Source organism: Pomacea canaliculata, linkage group LG3 (genome assembly GCF_003073045.1).
Source record: "Pomacea canaliculata isolate SZHN2017 linkage group LG3, ASM307304v1, whole genome shotgun sequence".
NCBI lineage: Eukaryota > Metazoa > Mollusca > Gastropoda > Architaenioglossa > Ampullariidae > Pomacea > Pomacea canaliculata.
Window position 1 is genome coordinate 42014988 of NC_037592.1, and position 16517 is coordinate 42031504.

The window sequence follows — 16517 nt, forward strand, 5'->3', positions numbered from 1 at the left end:
GGATGATGTTATTTCTGTCTTAATGTCTGCATCATTTGATGACAAAGGATCATCATATGGATTTCTTGATGTCTGTCCATATCACAGATGTGCAGTCATGGATTGTATGTGATGGCGACATTGACCCAGAATGGATTGAATCACTCAACTCTGTGCTGGATGACAACAGGCTGCTTACAATGCCCTCAGGGGAGCGAATTCAGTTTGGCCCCAATGTCAACTTTCTTTTTGAAACTCATGATCTAAGCTGTGCTTCTCCAGCCACCATTTCAAGAATGGGGATGATTTTTCTCAGGTTAGTGATGAATTTTGTTCTTTCATGCCACAGATATTGTGGATGTATAGGACTGTTAGGTAAAAAGAATGCTGTCATAATAGATCAATTCTTGCCCATTAATTTTCAACCAGTGGCTTTTTTGACTTGAATAAAATTTTTCATTGTTCAATTGAGAGTCTGCAGGCCACAGATTCTTCAATATCATCTAATCTCTGTTCAGATAACACCCTCTCAACAGTTGGGTTTTTTTTTCAAATACAGTGTGTTTTGTTCCTCTGTTTCACACAAAAAAATGTAGTTTAAACACAAAATCAACTTTCTCTGTATTTTACTTTATTCGTGTTACTCATGTTAAATTCAGCTACTAATGGATGGGTTCCCTAAAATACTTGGACCGAGGTCCTTGTGTGATTCACGATAGTCATTAGACATGTCTTGTTCTTACATAAACAGTAACAAGAAAGTGCCAGCAAATGCCATGATAACATGTGTCAGGCAGTTTTTGCAACAGTTAGTAACGTAAGGCATCGACATCTCTCTCTCTCCCCCCTCACACACACGTGTGTAATATTAAGTCCACTGTTAGTGTCTCTGTCTCTGTCACACACATATGTAATGTTAAGTCTAATGTTAGTGTTGTTGCTTGGACAGTGATGAAGATGTAGATGTCAAGGCTCTGATACAGTCCTGGATCAGCAGACTACCAGAACAGCAGCAGCAGAGGCTGAGTGGCTGGATAGAGGACTGCTTTTACAAAGCTCTCACTTGGGTCCTGAAACAGGTACAAACAGCTGATATGGTGGTCAGACCTTTGAGGACGTGTTTCTGTATCTTGTTGATCAAACAGTTACTAACCAATAAGAGCCAAAATAAGGTTAGCTAATCAGCCGATCTCTGCCTTTCTGTCATTCAAGGATATACGCATATATGCACCCGCGCGTGTGTATGAGTGGTCTACAATTACACATAGATTTTTAAAAAAATCAAGGATATTGATTCAGCTTTACAGTCAATGTGATTAGTTCAAAATTTTTTGTGTGTGGAATGCATGGTTGTGTGTATGTGTGTGTGTGTGCATGCATGCTACATGATTTGTAACAGAATGATACAGTGGTGGAGACCAGCATGGTCGGGATGGTCTTAAATGGCTTGTCTCACCTACATAATGTGCAGTCCAAAGCCCACTTTGCTGTCTCTCTTATTCATGGCTTAGGTGGCAACCTCAACGAAGCATCCAGGGAAATCTTTGCTAAAGAGGTGAATGCACTCATTATTATTATTTGATATGACCTTGCTGAAGATTTTGTTTTCGAGCCCTTTTGAAATTGTCAAGGAGCTGTTGACCAGACTTGCCAATTTCTCTAGTCCTACCCCAGATTGTCTCAGCCCAGATTTTATCCTCTGGAGATGCAATATAAGATGTAGAAATATTTGTTATGTAATTGCTTCTCAGTTTTGTTGTAGCTTAGAATTTTTGCAGTCACATTAAAAACACCCATCCATTGGTAATTTTATTTGAAATTGTTTAAATGTATGCCCTTTATATTTGAGGTGTTTTCGTGGATTGGAGAATCGCCACCAGATAACCGAAGACCATTAGATACATATTATGATGACACTCTGGGTCGTCTGATGACATACACCATGGAGGTAATGCCATAACAAATTAGCAAAATATACAGATGTAAAAAATATAGAGTATAAGGATGGGGAAAAGTACAGAGGATTACACAATAAAGCACATTACACAGGCCAACTCTTTTTCAGTTGGTATATTTGTTGGATGCTGGGAAGGTATTTGTCAATGCACTTTCTATTTATCCATAATAGTATTGCTTAAAGCTGAGGACTTTAGAAAGAGAATGCGAGACTGATAAAATCTTTGACAGATATAGGTGAAGTAATTCAAATCCTGTCCTATTTGTTTTTTTAATTTAGGTTCGCAGATATTTTGTTGGGAAAGAGGTAGCTGCCAGAATATTGGTTGAAATGACAATTTCTTCATAAACTTTACCAGATGACCTAACAGTTAGGAGCTTAGGGGGCTGCAGCTGCTCTTTAATCAAACAAATTACTGTCCCTGGTTAGTTAGTGTTAGCAACCCTGACCGCCAGGGACTTCACTGTACCCAGGTGCATCTGCCCTAGACCCTAAACAGCTATAAAAAGCTCTGTAAAAATAACTGCAGTCCTTTTGTTTGGTTTGGCATCTGTACTATGTGCATGCTTTACTGTCATCGTGGTCTTTTTGTTTGGAGGGGGAAGGTGGGGGACAAAAGACTGTAGAGGAATTTCATACAAATTGTTGTAAAGGCAAGTCCTTTGCTTGCTTTCACACTTACTTTGCATGCATTGATGCTTCTGGATTTTATGTCTTTATGTGGCCATGATATCTGACCAGCCATAGATGGGAGTGTGCTTGCTGCATGGGAGCTTGGTGTCAGCAGACAAGTTTTCCTTTTTTGTTTCTTCTGAGCATTAGCATGCAACACATCTGGTCTTTTTTATGAACATATTGTCAGGGTTAGGACTGAGTGTATTCTCCACAAACAAAACTAGAATATATAAAGGAGAGAAGAATGAACAGCGCAAATGACACAAACATAAAAACAACTGAATTGTCAAACTTTATTTTTATTGCTTTTTTGTCTTTCTCTATATCTCTTATCTTTCTTTCCCCATAAGCGGGGATATCAATATTCAGCATAATTGTAGTCTGTGCTTACATGTACTGTCTATCTGTGCAAACTGTTTCACTTCAGCTTTGTAAACGCCAACACCAAGTACTCGGCTGAGAAGGACGTTTTATTGCTCGGTTTATTGCCTGTGATCTCCACCCTGCCTTGTGGCCAGGGTAGCAATTAGGGAAAACTGACCGCTGGTATAAGTCAGCACATGTACTCCTACCTTCCCTTGCACGGGAGAAATCATTTTAAAAAACTCCCACCGCAACATCGGCCTTAATCCAATGGACATGTTATTGGGGTCTCTCCTCAGTCCCTCTCTCCTGCCCTCCCAGCCTACCTGCTGCCTGCAAGTTGTCTTCAGCCTTCTTCCATTCTCAGTCCCTTTTCTTTGTCCTTTAGGGGTTATGCCAAGGTCCATTCTGAGAGTATGAAGACTGATTATGAAGAAGGTACTGAAGAAACTTTCTTCACGATAGACTGCGGTGCCAGCTTACATCTGCATGAATTTTTTTTTTGCCAGATGATTGTGGAATTTTTTGTCTCTCTAGTCCTTGTCCTGCTATGACTTAATTTAATTTGTGCACTTGTAATGCGCAGCATTATGACTGAAATAGGTTACACTCTCTGTGCTGACCAGTGATGATAAAAGGAAGACAATGGAAGGTTAGACACAGATATGGTGAATGCAGCCTTGCCTTTACACGGAATCTTTGCTGAGTCAATAAAGTTCTGCATCCAAAAATATCTGAAAGTTATTATGACATCTGTATGGAAGCTCATCTCATAATTTTCGGTGCAGTGGCCCAACTTTTGCAGATAGAAATATCGCTCCATCAACATAACACCTGTGAGAGCAACACACTAACGGTCATTGTAAGCTGAACTTCCTAGAGATACCTGATATCAGTTATTGCAGACTTGCCTGTACTGCATGAAAAGCTTAACATCAAATCTTTCTGAAGCAGCTGCAGGAAGGTAATCAAAGTTTGAAGTCGACACTGCCGATGTGTAGATCTAAAGTCTAAGCAATGGCAAGATGGTGCAGATATGACAGTAGAAATAAAATGGCGCAGGAAAAGATGAAAAGTGGCGCAGACACAGAAACCCACACAGGAATGTAGCAAATATTGTAACAGATGAAGTGATGAACATTAGACACAAAACTTCATGCAGATCAATGTGAAAGTGAGGGAGAGTAGTCACCCTCCAGCCAGTTAGGCGAAGGGATGTCACTGTCCTGGCTAGTTGGCTAAGACTGCTTTATTTTTGGTTGTTTGTTGAAGCAGTAGAGCCTTGAGTACTCATCATGGTCCAGGAGGGCCTTTCCTTCATTTTACCAGCCACTACCAGCTCCAGCATGTGGTCAGTGAGAAGTGTGCTGCTGGAGCCAAATAAGAAACCTGAGCACCCACCTTACAACCAATTTCCCTTTTGGATGGAAACACCTTTTAGCATAAGGGCATAGGCTCTGAAGCAAGAGATTATGGCTCTGCTGCACAAAAGTGTCATCAAGGAGTGATGTCTATGTGTCTATGTTGATACCAGGCTTTTATTCTCTCATCACAATTGAGGGTCACGAGACCATGCTGTCATCAACTGTCAGACATCTTAGGCTGAGATGTGTGATTGACTCAGGATCTTTTGAACCTCTTGGCCAACCTCTCCAGGTATCAGCCTGTATCTTGTTTCTTTTTCTTACTTACCTGGATTCACTGGCTTGCTGACTCATCCTTTCTAGTAAAAATTGGCAGCCTTAAGTGAACTCCTACTTGATTGTGCATCTTCTTCCACACATAGTGGCCCATGCAGTGCATCTGCGAGACCCACTGAAGACTTTGAGGACTCACGTGCACAGGTCACATGCTTTATGGGATGGCCAGTCTCAACTGTTCCTCCCTTTTTGGACAGACCTTCATTGTATTTCTCTACAGACATTGTTCTTCTGGTCTGTCAATAACGATATGTAGGGACAGCTGTCACCTTGTGCATCACATTGGTTAGCTTAGTAAGAGCCCATGAAATGTAGTCTTTGGCTGCTAGCCTTGCCTTCCTTATAATCATGGCTTTGCATGATGCGGCTTTTGACAAAACTGTCAGGTGGTGCTCAGAATCAACCTTTGATGCATTCTACCAACATAATCTGTCCACCTGTTTTGCATCTGATCGGCTTTATTTCAACCACTTTGTAAATTACAGCGGTATGCTATTTGAGAGACGTTAGCATGTGATTATTTTTTGTTTGTTGTTTTTTGCAGATCCCACCCCCTCATAGTTATTTGATAATTATTCTCCTAACAGTCGGGTCATCTGGTAAAATTAATGAAGAAAATATTCCCTTATAAATTCTCTTTCTTTGCCACACAACCCAACATGAATATCCTTCCCAGCTTTCAATGACAAAAAGACTGCTGAGCTCTTTTAACAGAGCCTTTTATAAAAGTCACAGGCAGATGCACCCGAATACAATGGCTGACTGACCATGGGCAGTAATTTATTTGGTTAAAGAGCAGTCATTGCCCCTAAGCTCTTAATAGTTGAGTGGCCTGGAAAGAGAATTTACAAAGAAACTTTCATTTTTGTGTTTGATGTTTTAAGACTGCATTCTTAAGGAATGTTATCAGTTTCAATTATCCTATATTTATTTAAATTTTTTTTAAATATTACAGATTTTTGCCTATGTTCAAGGGGTATGCTTATAAGTTTTTCTGTAACTAGGCCAAATGTATATATCACATAGCTTCTGCCTGAAAAACTCGCTTCCTGCCTTAGAATGGCAAGAAAATGCATTGTTTGCAAGGTGTATGCCATATGGGGTGTTTTAGGTGTTTGGTGCAACATGTTCAGCATTGAGATACAGTATTGGTAGAGAAGGCCATATGGGGTGCTCTTAGATGTGTTTGGTGCTACATGTTTAGCACTAAGATACAATATTAATAGAGAAAGCCATTAACTTCCTGCATGTATCTCTGCATGCATCTACTTTTATGAGTGATCAAGTTCTTTTCTATCTTTTTGTTTCTGAATTGGTTATATTCTTATGTAGCATGATTCTCTTAATACTGATATTGTCATTTAGATAAAATTATATTGAATACATGTTTACATTCTACATATGTTATCAATAATAGTTTTCATTATCTTTTCATTTTTTTTACAAATGGAAAGAAGGAGCACATCCACATTTCTTTTTTAGAGTAGTCAGAAACAGAAAGAAACAAGCACAATTTTCTGCACTGTTAATAAAGCTTTAAGAGGCATTTATGTTATATATAAATATGTAAAGACTATTGATAGATTTAGTCCATATTGTATTTGTCATGAAGAAAGTAACTCTGCCTATGGGCTGGTGCTTTTCTTCAGAATGCTGAGAGTGTGACAGTGGAGCAGTTTAGCTCACTGTCCTCTCTACCTGTGGTGCGCACCAGTGATGTTCAGCGCAGCCTGGACTACTTCATGCCCTGGCTTGACCCCGACAACAAACAGCCTTTCATCATCGTGGGACCAGAAGGCTGTGGCAAGGGGTCAGCAATTCTTCATTTTAGTGTTGAGGACATTTCCTGGCCAGAAAATTTATGAATAAAATTGTTGAAGCCTCTTGTTTATATTTAAAATTTGTGGTTTCTATACAATGGCATCTTATATCTTCCATGTCATCAATTCTGTTTTGTTTTGGTTTTTTATTTTTGAGGGGGGACAAAGGGGGAAGAGCGGGTTGGTTTATTTGACTGCACTTTATAGGTGCACTTGTATGATCAAAATTTGTTTCATGTAGGTGTGATTCACTTTAGTTCTGTTACAAGAAGATGCGGTTTACTTCTAACATAGATTTTTTATATGTAAATGGGGTTTATTTATGATTTGTGAATTGATTGTGTGTATATGTGCTACACTTGTGTGACTGTGTTGCTACATTAATGTGTCAGGGGACTAGATATCCTAGACTAGGACAGCTTCTTGATCCATCAGTCACCACTTTTATATCATTACTTTGCTGTAGCATTAATCATCCAGTATACACTTTTATAGCAGCATTGTTTTGCTTTATGACATCCACCAGTCATCTAATCACCACTTTTATAGTATCATTGCTTTGCTTTAGCTCATTTTTCTGTTTTTCTTTCCTTTGAACCTTGACTTGCACATGTTTAAGAAGGGGCTTATTAGACACTGTTGTTAGAAGAGGCTTTGTCTGTGACATCTGGCTGTGACCTAATATGTGTTTGTTGCACAGCCTGCTGTTGCACCACAGCTTTCAAAACTTGCGCTCCACTCAAGTGGCTATGGTGCACTGCAGCGCCCAGACTGGCCCATCTCATGTGCTGCAGAAGCTGGGCCAGACCTGCATGGTGCTCAACACCAACACTGGCCGTGTCTACCGCCCCAAGGACTCAGAGCGCCTCATCCTGTATCTCAAGGACATCAACTTGCCCAAGCCAGACAAGTGGGGCACATGTCAGCTCATTGCCTTCCTTCAGCAGGTACACAAGTTGCTAACAGGCACATAAATAACAAGTTAGGAAATTGGGCCTTGCTTGGATAGAGCTGGATGCAAGAATGATAATCAGAGATAATACATAACAGAATTGGATTTGAGAATGGTCAGCCAGTAACAAGTAAGGTAGACCTTCATTAGTGAATGGTCCCCATATTGATAATAAGGAACTTTGTTCAGGGTCATGCTTGGATAGAGTTGGTTATGCAAATGGTCAGCAGATATATAACAAGTAATGCAGAGCTGGATATGACAATGGTCAGAATTTAGGATAAACGTTGTTTCAGAGCAGCATGTTTACAGAGCCAGTATTGAATGATGCCTGGATGTCTTGCTAACTACAGTAATGTCAGAATTTTAACTACTGGCATAACTTTAGCTGTTGTTGCCCTTATATGCTCTTTCCGCTGTAGGTCGTGACATATAATGGATTCTATGACTCTAACCTGGAATGGGTGGGACTAGAAGGAGTTCAAATAGTGGCCAGCATGAACGCTGGCACCAGCCTGGGACGGCACAAACTCACTTCCCGCTTCACATCTGTTGTCAGGATCTGTAATGTTGGGTAAGATTTTCTTCAGGAGGAGGAGGATTACTTATGTTTCTCTTTTGCTATTTTGAACTATCTTACAAGAAAATGGAAAATGCTATTTTTGTTTGTTAAAGTTTGCCTGTGACTTTATCGATGTTTAACAATTTGAAAGTGATTCAAAGTAATGTTAATTTATCATATGCTTGAAATTTTAGGCAAATGATACAGTGGCTTCTCTGTGAAGCTAATGGTTATTTGGCCAGTGTGTCTTTAGGAGGCTCATTGTTGAAAATAAAGTTCCCAAGACTTGCACTGTTTGGTTTTTCAGATACCCTGGACTTGAGCAGCTACAGTCTATCTATGCTGCATACCTCAAACCCATCCTACACCGACAGCTGGCTCAACACCCAGTCTGGGGATCCAAGTCCAAGATTCATGCTCTAGCTGGCTCCATGGTGCAACTGTATGAACAGGTTTGTGTTTATGTGACTATGTGACATTTTATAATGAGACAGAAATAATAATAATATTTATATTCCCCAACATGGAGATGAGCTCAATGCATTTTACAAAAGATGGTGGGAGAGGAGAGGCAGATATAATAGGGGTGAGAAAGGAACAGTTAGCGTAGCCTATGACAATAGGCTTTTGTCGTTGTTAATGGGTTATCTCTGAAAACACATTTATAGTTTGATTTTGCAATTTTGTCTCGTGGTTTTCCTTTGAGTACTTTAATCTTTACATGTTAAAATATCATTTAATGTCACCTTTATAAATTAATAAATGGATTAAATATTTTGCACACTATTTTAATTATGTAGCTTTTGCAGTTGTTGACTTGTAAGTAAACATACCTCTTTTCTGTCCTGCTACTGGCTTAGAAATACAAGATTTTTTTTTCCTGTCCTGCCAGTTAAGGGTACGTTTTACAGTGGATGACTACAGCCACTACTTGTTTACTCCTCGTGACCTGACTCGTTGGGTGGTCAGCCTCTTGCGATATGATCTGAATGCAGGCTCAAAGGAGAACACTAATGACCACCTTCTTGAGATCTGGGCTTATGAGGCTCGCAGGTTATTTCGTGATCGAATCGTGGGAGCTGACAACCAGAGCAAGTTTGACAACTTGCTTATGTCTGTCATACGCAGTGACTGGTCGGCCAACATCTTTGAAAATATAGACAGTTCGTTAACTTTAATCATTTCAATCATTAGATTTATTTCTCTGTTGTTATTGATTTTATTTTAACTATGCTAAGAACTAATGAGCTAGAACTGTTTATTTAAATGCACATCTCTGACTATTGGAAGCTTTCTGATACTAAATCAGTTACAATCATAGTTTTGTACTAAATTTGATGCCATTTTATAAACTAACGTGCAGAATATTATCAGAACTATTTACTGGCTGCGAGATGGGAGATAACAATCATGGCTCGTCGCTTACGCATAGCAATGGATTTCTCATACACAATTATTTCTTTCTATCTACAAAATAACCATGGTATTTTAATAGAAATACAAATATCAGGGCTTCTGCTTACGCAAAAAATTGCGTACAGTACGCATTAAAAGTTCGGAGTACCCCTTCAATTTTCGTCAATGGGGTCCCCTTCAAATTTGGGCGAAGAACAGGGACCCCTTGAAAATCTGACGAAGGGGTCCCTGGGACCCCAAAGAATTTAGCCTTATCAGAAGCCCTGAAATATAGCTACATTTTTCGTCATTTTCCTGTTGAAGTATCTATGGTATTTTGTAGAACGATAATTCCCAGCGCGAAGTAGTGAATCCGCGATAGATGAACCGCGAAGTAGCGAGGGAACACTGTATTGCAGTTTGTACTATATTTGTTAATGTTTATGGCCACATGGTCACCTGCCAAAAAAAAATATGATGTGCAGACACATTTCAATGCTCTTGTAGTAAGTGGCAGGTTCAAATATTTTTGAAATCCTGACTAGCTCATGAATTGATTGATTACTTTCAGAGACATACTTTGTGACATGGGGAGCACGAACGGATACAGGTGCTCCGGCATCAGGTGCAGGTGCACCTTTACCTCCCTTTGGCAAACCACTGGGCAAGCTATCTCCAAGTGATCTTCAGTCAGTCATTGAGAGAGGCATCAAACTCTACAGTATGTGTGTGTCTCTTCCCTTATTGCATGTTCATCAGCATGCTCTTAGTCTGTACTGTGTATCTGGGCCAAGTATATGTGACCCTTTTCCAGCTTGTTCATCTGTATTTGTGCCAGCATGTGAGAGCATTCACCAATGTGCTGCTTGTACTATGCATTCAGGTGTATATCACTCTTTATCTCTTTATTTTATATATTTACCGCTTGTCTTCTTGTTCCCTTTTTTTTCTCCTTTGTTCATTGCTTGTCTTGCTTAGCAAGCCATTATGCTATGTCTTCAGGCAGGGAGAACCGGGAACTTGACATCTTGGTCTTCAAAGAAGTACTGGACAATGTGGCCTGTGTGGATCGTGTCTTAACCTCCCCAGGTGGATCTTTGCTGCTGGCTGGTCAGAGTGGGGTGGGTCGCCGCACGGCAGTCACAGTTGTTGCACACATGCACCAGATGCAGCTTTTTACTCCGAAAATCTCTCGTAGCTATGGTGACAAGCAGTTCAGGAGTGATCTCAAGCAGGTACAGAAAATAACGTTTTTTTTATTTGATATCAAAAGGAGGGTCATATAAAATTTTATTGAAAGATATATTCATGAAATGCCTCCAATACTTAAAACATAAGTCAGTATCCCTGTTATGGTAGTGTTGAGAGTTTCAGTGTGCCAAACAAAAAGCATTTTGTTTGGATTCAAGTCTTATCTGTAATATGTGGCAGAAATTGAATATTATGTGTGTGGGGGGAAAAAAGATGCAGGTGGAAGAGTACAGTAAAACATGCCAGACTGTATATGGTATGCCAGTTCTTATCATGAATTGTGAGTGTCACCAATAAACAAAGTGTCTTCTATCTGGGATCTCTCATTTTACTGCACTGAGCAGGTGATGCAGATAGCAGGCCTTGAGGGCCAGCAGGTTGTTCTGCTGCTGGAAGATCATCAGTTTGTGGAGTTGCAGTTTTTGGAGCTCATCAACAGCCTTCTCTCTGCTGGTGAGGTCCCTGGCTTGTACAGCCCTGAGGAACTAGAGCCACTCTTGTCTCCCCTTAGAGACATGGCATCAGAAGTGGGTTTTCGGGGCACTCTCATTAACTTCTTTGCATCACGTAAGTGCCTCAGTGCTTTGAGGTCTTTCATTTTTGTTTGTTTTAAATCGTATTAAAATAACAAAAGTTAACACTGATTCAGCAACTTGTTAATTAAATGCATAGCATAAATTGACTGAACTTACTCTTGATTAAATTCTAATGCTGTCAAATATTAATGTGCTGTAGAAATGAGTTTTTTAATTTTGGCCTTTTTCTTGCCAACAGGTGTTCGATCTAATCTGCACATTGCGTTAATCATGGATTACACAAATGTAAACTTCATTCTCAACTGCGAATCAAACCCTGCTCTGTACAAACAGTGCTGTGTCCAGTGGATGGACGGCTGGAGTCAAGAGAGCATGGTCCATGTAAGTGTACTGTTCAGCAGTATAGCTCTTGTATACATGGCTTTGTTGTGAATGCTTTGTGGTCTTTATTTGGATTAATAATAATAAATGCAAAATTTTTACAGCGCATAATCACACTCCTAAAGAGCATGCTCTTAGAACTTAAGAACAAGAACAAGACATGGGCAACATACGAGGGACAGAAAAACAAGCAAACAACATATTAATGATGGAAGGATAAACAACAGCACTGATGACAAATGAAAGACAAATATAAAGACGTAAAGAGGATCCAAGTAATAAGTACTGAGAGAATAATAATTTTGCAAAAGGAAGACAAGCAGGGAAGTAGTAATAAGCATACAATGGGGGATGGGTGTGAACAAGGACAAGCATTGTTAGGAGTAATGTTTAAGGAAGAGGTGGGTTTTCAGTGCACATTTAAAGGACTCAATAGTGGGTAGATGGCAGATATGGAAAGGAGAGAGTTCCATTGTTTCGCTGTACCATAACTAACAATCCTGTCACTGCATGTTGTTGTTATGGTGACAGCAATAGAAGACGATGTTTATTCTCTTTATTGGCATTTCTTCCTTTTGTTTGGAAGTATGTGCCATTTTCAGCAACAAATCTGAGGTGTCAAATAACTTTGCTTTCTAATATGGTAGTTCCAGAGTTCCAAATTTACATAGTTTATTGTATTCAGGTTCCTAGAATGCTGTTGACACGGCCTCCCAAAGTGGAGGGGGGGTCAATAGGGGAGTCCCAGCAAAAGAAGCGCAAGCTGTCTGGTGGAGAGGAATTACTCAAGAGCTTCCTGCATGTCCATGAATCTATGGGATCTACCAGTGCCACACCACTGCGCTATCTCACTTTTCTGCGCACATATGAGAAAGTCTACAGCACCAAGAAACTCAATCTAGAAGCAAAACAGAAACATTTGCAGGTACCTGTGACCCTGTTGTCAAGACATAATGTATAATGTATTTAATTTAGAACTCTGGGACATTGCTGCAAAGAACTCAGTGAAATCTTTGTCATAAGCTTTTTTTTTCCAGTTGAACAATACTATCTGCTTTTGTCCCAGGCTGGTGTGTCCAAGCTAAATGATGCCAAACAGCTTGTAGATGAGCTGAAGCGCAAGGCCAATGAACAGAGTCAGCTGCTAGCGGAAAAGCAAGCAGAAGCTGATGCAGCACTGAGGGAGATCACTGTCAGTATGCAGGTATGTCCTGGTCAATCTTTGCCTTCTATGAACATTATTGAGGGATATCACCATCTGCATGCAGGTATGTTCTGGTCAGTCCTTGCTTCCTGTTAACATGATCTATCTTCTAGTCAACATTGATCACTGTCAGGAGAAAGGTCCTTGTCTCCTGTTAACATAATTGAGGGAAATCTCTTTCAGCAGGCAGATACACGCCGGTCAGTCCCTGCCTTCTGTTAACATGATTAGTCCTCCAGTCAACATTCTTCTCTTCAAGTTTATTTTACAAGCACTGATGCTTTAAACATTCCTGAGCTTCATGATAATGACTGAAACATTCTGGTTCTTTTGACAGGATGCCAGTGACCAGAAGATTGAAATGGAAGAACTGAAGAAGAGTGCAGCAGAAGAAAACAAGGCTCTGGAGAAGCGTAAAAAGGCCATTGACCAGGAAATGGCAGCAGTGGAGCCTCTTGTGCAGGAGGCTCGACGTGCTGTTGGGAGCATCAAGCCTGAGTCCATTTCGGAGATCCGAGCCCTACGAGCTCCACCAGACATCATTCGTGATATCCTGGAAGGTGTGCTGCGACTAATGGGCATCTTCGATACCTCTTGGGTCAGCATGAAGAGGTGAGAATGGTATGAGAGGTGCAGAAAGCTGAATGTAGGAGTTAGATTGTGATTTAAGATATTGTATGATCCTTGCTGAGCATCAGATATGTTAATGGACACATTTTACGGTTGTGTGTAAGGGATTTGTGATTGTGAATTGCCATAGCTTGAATTAAGGACATCTGGGCTGTTGTTCACAGGTATATTTATATAGGTATAATTTTATTGTTTTATAGTTTTCTCTCCAAGCGAGGAGTGAAGGAAGACATCCAGACGTTTGATGCCAGAAACATAACCCCAGAAATCAGAAAGAGTGTTGAAGAGCTGCTACTTAAGAACAAGGATTCCTTTGATTCAAAAGTATGTAGCATTGTATTAAAGCTTCCGACAGAGCCCAAACTTCTTTTGCAGCTCATGCTTTTGATGTCCCTTAAAAATTGTTGCTTAAAATTAGCATCCATACACACCTAGTTGATTTAAAAAGTTAAAAAAGCGGCCGAAATGTGTATAAATTGATACAAACTGCTGTTTTTGGCAACAGAATTGTTGCTTATATTGAGTAGCTATGCCTGCTTGGTAAATGAAGTTTTTAAAAAAGTGCATGGAAGATGTCCATGAACTGATACCAAGTGCTGTTTTGACCACATAATCAGTTCGTGTAGAGGACAACAAAAATATGTCAGGCTTTTTTTTTTACGTCATAGGCTAAACAATTCTTGTTTGAAATACAAATGTTATTTACTTGAATCATTCATTTCAGAATATCACATAAGCAAAAACTTATCACATTAAGTCAATTAATATAGTGGGCAGACAAAATTAGTATTTGGAGGTCCTAAATGTGTCAGAATGCTCATCGTCGAAAAGAAACTTGTATTCCATAACGATAAGAGATTGCCAATTAAGGTCTCTATTACAGAATGCCAGGCGAGCATCACAGGTAGCAGAGCCACTGGCTGAATGGGTCACAGCCAACATCAAATATTCATACGTCATTGAGAAAATTGAACCCCTGGAAAAAGAACAAAATGAACTTCGCAAGTATGTGATTTTTTTAGGTCTGTTTTGTGCAGAACTAAGAGCATGAAAACAAGCATAGTTGAGTTCAAACACAATCCTTGCATAAACTATATTTGTATTAGCACAAACTCAGTGCATAGAGACAAGTTTCTGTGACATAAGAGCCACCATAAATGCATTAGATAAACAACCAAACAAACCAAGAAACAAACAATTTTTAACATTTCAACTCAATCATAATGCAATGTCAGCTAGAAGTCATTCCTTGGAACAATATATTGGCTTAAGGACATCCTCACTACAACACTCTTCTTCGTACTGTACCAGATGACATGACTGTATGGAGATCACCCTCTACCTCAAATCCAGCTGTCCAAACCGTGCAGCACAGTAGGGCTGAACAAAGCTCAACCCCCACTCAAACAAGTCAGTGAGCATTCTACTCCAGTTTTCACCCGGCTCTGCCAAGTATGGTCAGAGGACAAGTGGTTGCAGGTGGTTCATGGTGAACTGAGACAGAATAGAATGCCGGGTTTCATTAAATCTTGCTTGTTAGAGAAACATAAGCTGACTATATCACAAGCCCTTATTACACACACACCCTCCCCACGTTCCGCAGCAAGCCGGCTCAGGGAGGGTCAGACACCATTGGTGCCTGGTCAGGAGAGGAGTGGTCAGTCTCTCTCTTGGAGAGATTTTTGAGAGATTTTTCCTGACAGAGACAAAAGATAGTGGGTGAAGTTTCACCTAAGAGCATAGATAGAGAGCAGGTTATTAGCCAGGGTCGTCCCTCTCAAGGAGCCTTCCCTGGAGTTTTCACTGTCCACGGATGCTAGCCAATCAGTCTGGGGGGCACATCTGCTTCCAACACCTATGCATACCCACCAGCAGTCACCCAGTGTTGTCAGCAATTAATGACAACAAGGTAGAAATTATTCTAGTGGCACCTCTCAGCTGTTGATCTTGGAGTTAGCAGTGTTGTCTCCGGCAGTTCCACAGAAACTACCACCCATACGGACTCTCTTTAAGCAACCTCATACAGGTTGTTCACTTTGCGCCAGAGAGGCACAACCTTCATGTCTGAGTCTTGTCAGGGATGCCATTCAATGTCAAGGATTCTCTGGTGAAGCAGTGCCGCTCATTGAAGCCGCAAGAAGACCCTCCACTTTAGAAGTTCATTAAAGTAAGTGGAGGGTTTTTTAGAGCTGGAGAAAAAGCAAGGGACCGACCCTTGATGAGGATTTCCATCAGAGGTGGGGAATTTTTTCCTGCGGCTTTTTAATGAGAGATCTCTCGCGCCTATTACCATAAAAGGTTATCAAGCTATGCTTTTGGATACATTTAAACATTTGGACCTCTGGGATCTGGATCAGATCAAGATCTTACTTGTTGGCCAACTTTTCTACTGTGTTGCACAGTTTGGACAGATAAATTTGAGGTAGCTAGAGGGTGATCTCCCTATAGTCATCATCTGGTAAGTACTCAACGAAAGAAATTGTACCACCAAAAATGGTATATTAAAAATCCACGCCATACAACATACATCTCTAGACTGTCTCAGTTACTGGTATTAGAAAGACATTAAGACTCAACCAAATAGACTCAGTAAAAACTTGAGTAAATTCTGGTTAACTTCACTGTGACCCTGTCCTAACCCAGAGCGTGCATAACATATGTCCGTAATTTACTTTGTGTTTGAGCAGTTGTATGTTGTGGAAGTGAATTATATGTGAATACTCTGAGCAAATCTTTGGAAAAGCGCTGTATAAATCCTCATTATTATTATTTATTATGCTTGGATTACAAAGGGAGATAAATAAACTTGACTTGGACTGTCTTTGTGATATCAAGGAATCTGGAGCATGCAGAGTCACGCATGGCTCGCCTGAGTCAAGCCCTGGGAGAGGTGGATCGCAAAGTGTCCATGCTGCGTTCTCGCTTTGAGAACCTGACAAAGGAAGCAGCAGAGCTCAAGATTAAGCTGGACAAAGAAAACGAAACCATCCATGCAGCAGAAACTCTGGTGTCAAAACTTGATGGAGAGCATCATCGCTGGAACATGCAGGTGAGTGTATTGATGGCCATATTTTCAGTAAGCATGCAGTTTCTAAAGTCAAGTTTCTGATGC

The 16517-nt window shown here is 40.3% G+C and overlaps 1 protein-coding gene across 5 annotated transcripts in view; it reads left to right on the forward strand.

Annotated features, from left to right (window-relative positions):
- The window catches only part of LOC112560667 (cytoplasmic dynein 2 heavy chain 1-like), a 57936-nt gene that overhangs the window by 23503 nt on the left and 17916 nt on the right, over positions 1–16517 (forward strand). For 2 of the 5 annotated variants that reach the window (XM_025232671.1, XM_025232673.1), the window contains exons 38-57: positions 88–295; positions 929–1058; positions 1379–1534; positions 1829–1927; positions 2216–2242; positions 6324–6484; positions 7195–7441; positions 7869–8020; positions 8316–8460; positions 8901–9171; positions 9975–10124; positions 10406–10638; positions 10999–11221; positions 11429–11571; positions 12257–12496; positions 12638–12775; positions 13113–13387; positions 13606–13729; positions 14289–14410; positions 16241–16454. In XM_025232671.1, the coding sequence (XP_025088456.1) occupies positions 88–295; positions 929–1058; positions 1379–1534; positions 1829–1927; positions 2216–2242; positions 6324–6484; positions 7195–7441; positions 7869–8020; positions 8316–8460; positions 8901–9171; positions 9975–10124; positions 10406–10638; positions 10999–11221; positions 11429–11571; positions 12257–12496; positions 12638–12775; positions 13113–13387; positions 13606–13729; positions 14289–14410; positions 16241–16454 (3458 nt within the window). Of the gene's footprint in view, positions 1–87; positions 296–928; positions 1059–1378; positions 1535–1828; positions 1928–2215; positions 2243–5629; positions 5651–6323; positions 6485–7194; positions 7442–7868; positions 8021–8315; positions 8461–8900; positions 9172–9974; positions 10125–10405; positions 10639–10998; positions 11222–11428; positions 11572–12256; positions 12497–12637; positions 12776–13112; positions 13388–13605; positions 13730–14288; positions 14411–16240; positions 16455–16517 lie in introns of all 5 variants that reach the window. The other 3 variants (XM_025232675.1, XM_025232676.1, XM_025232672.1) reach the window with 2 other exon arrangements.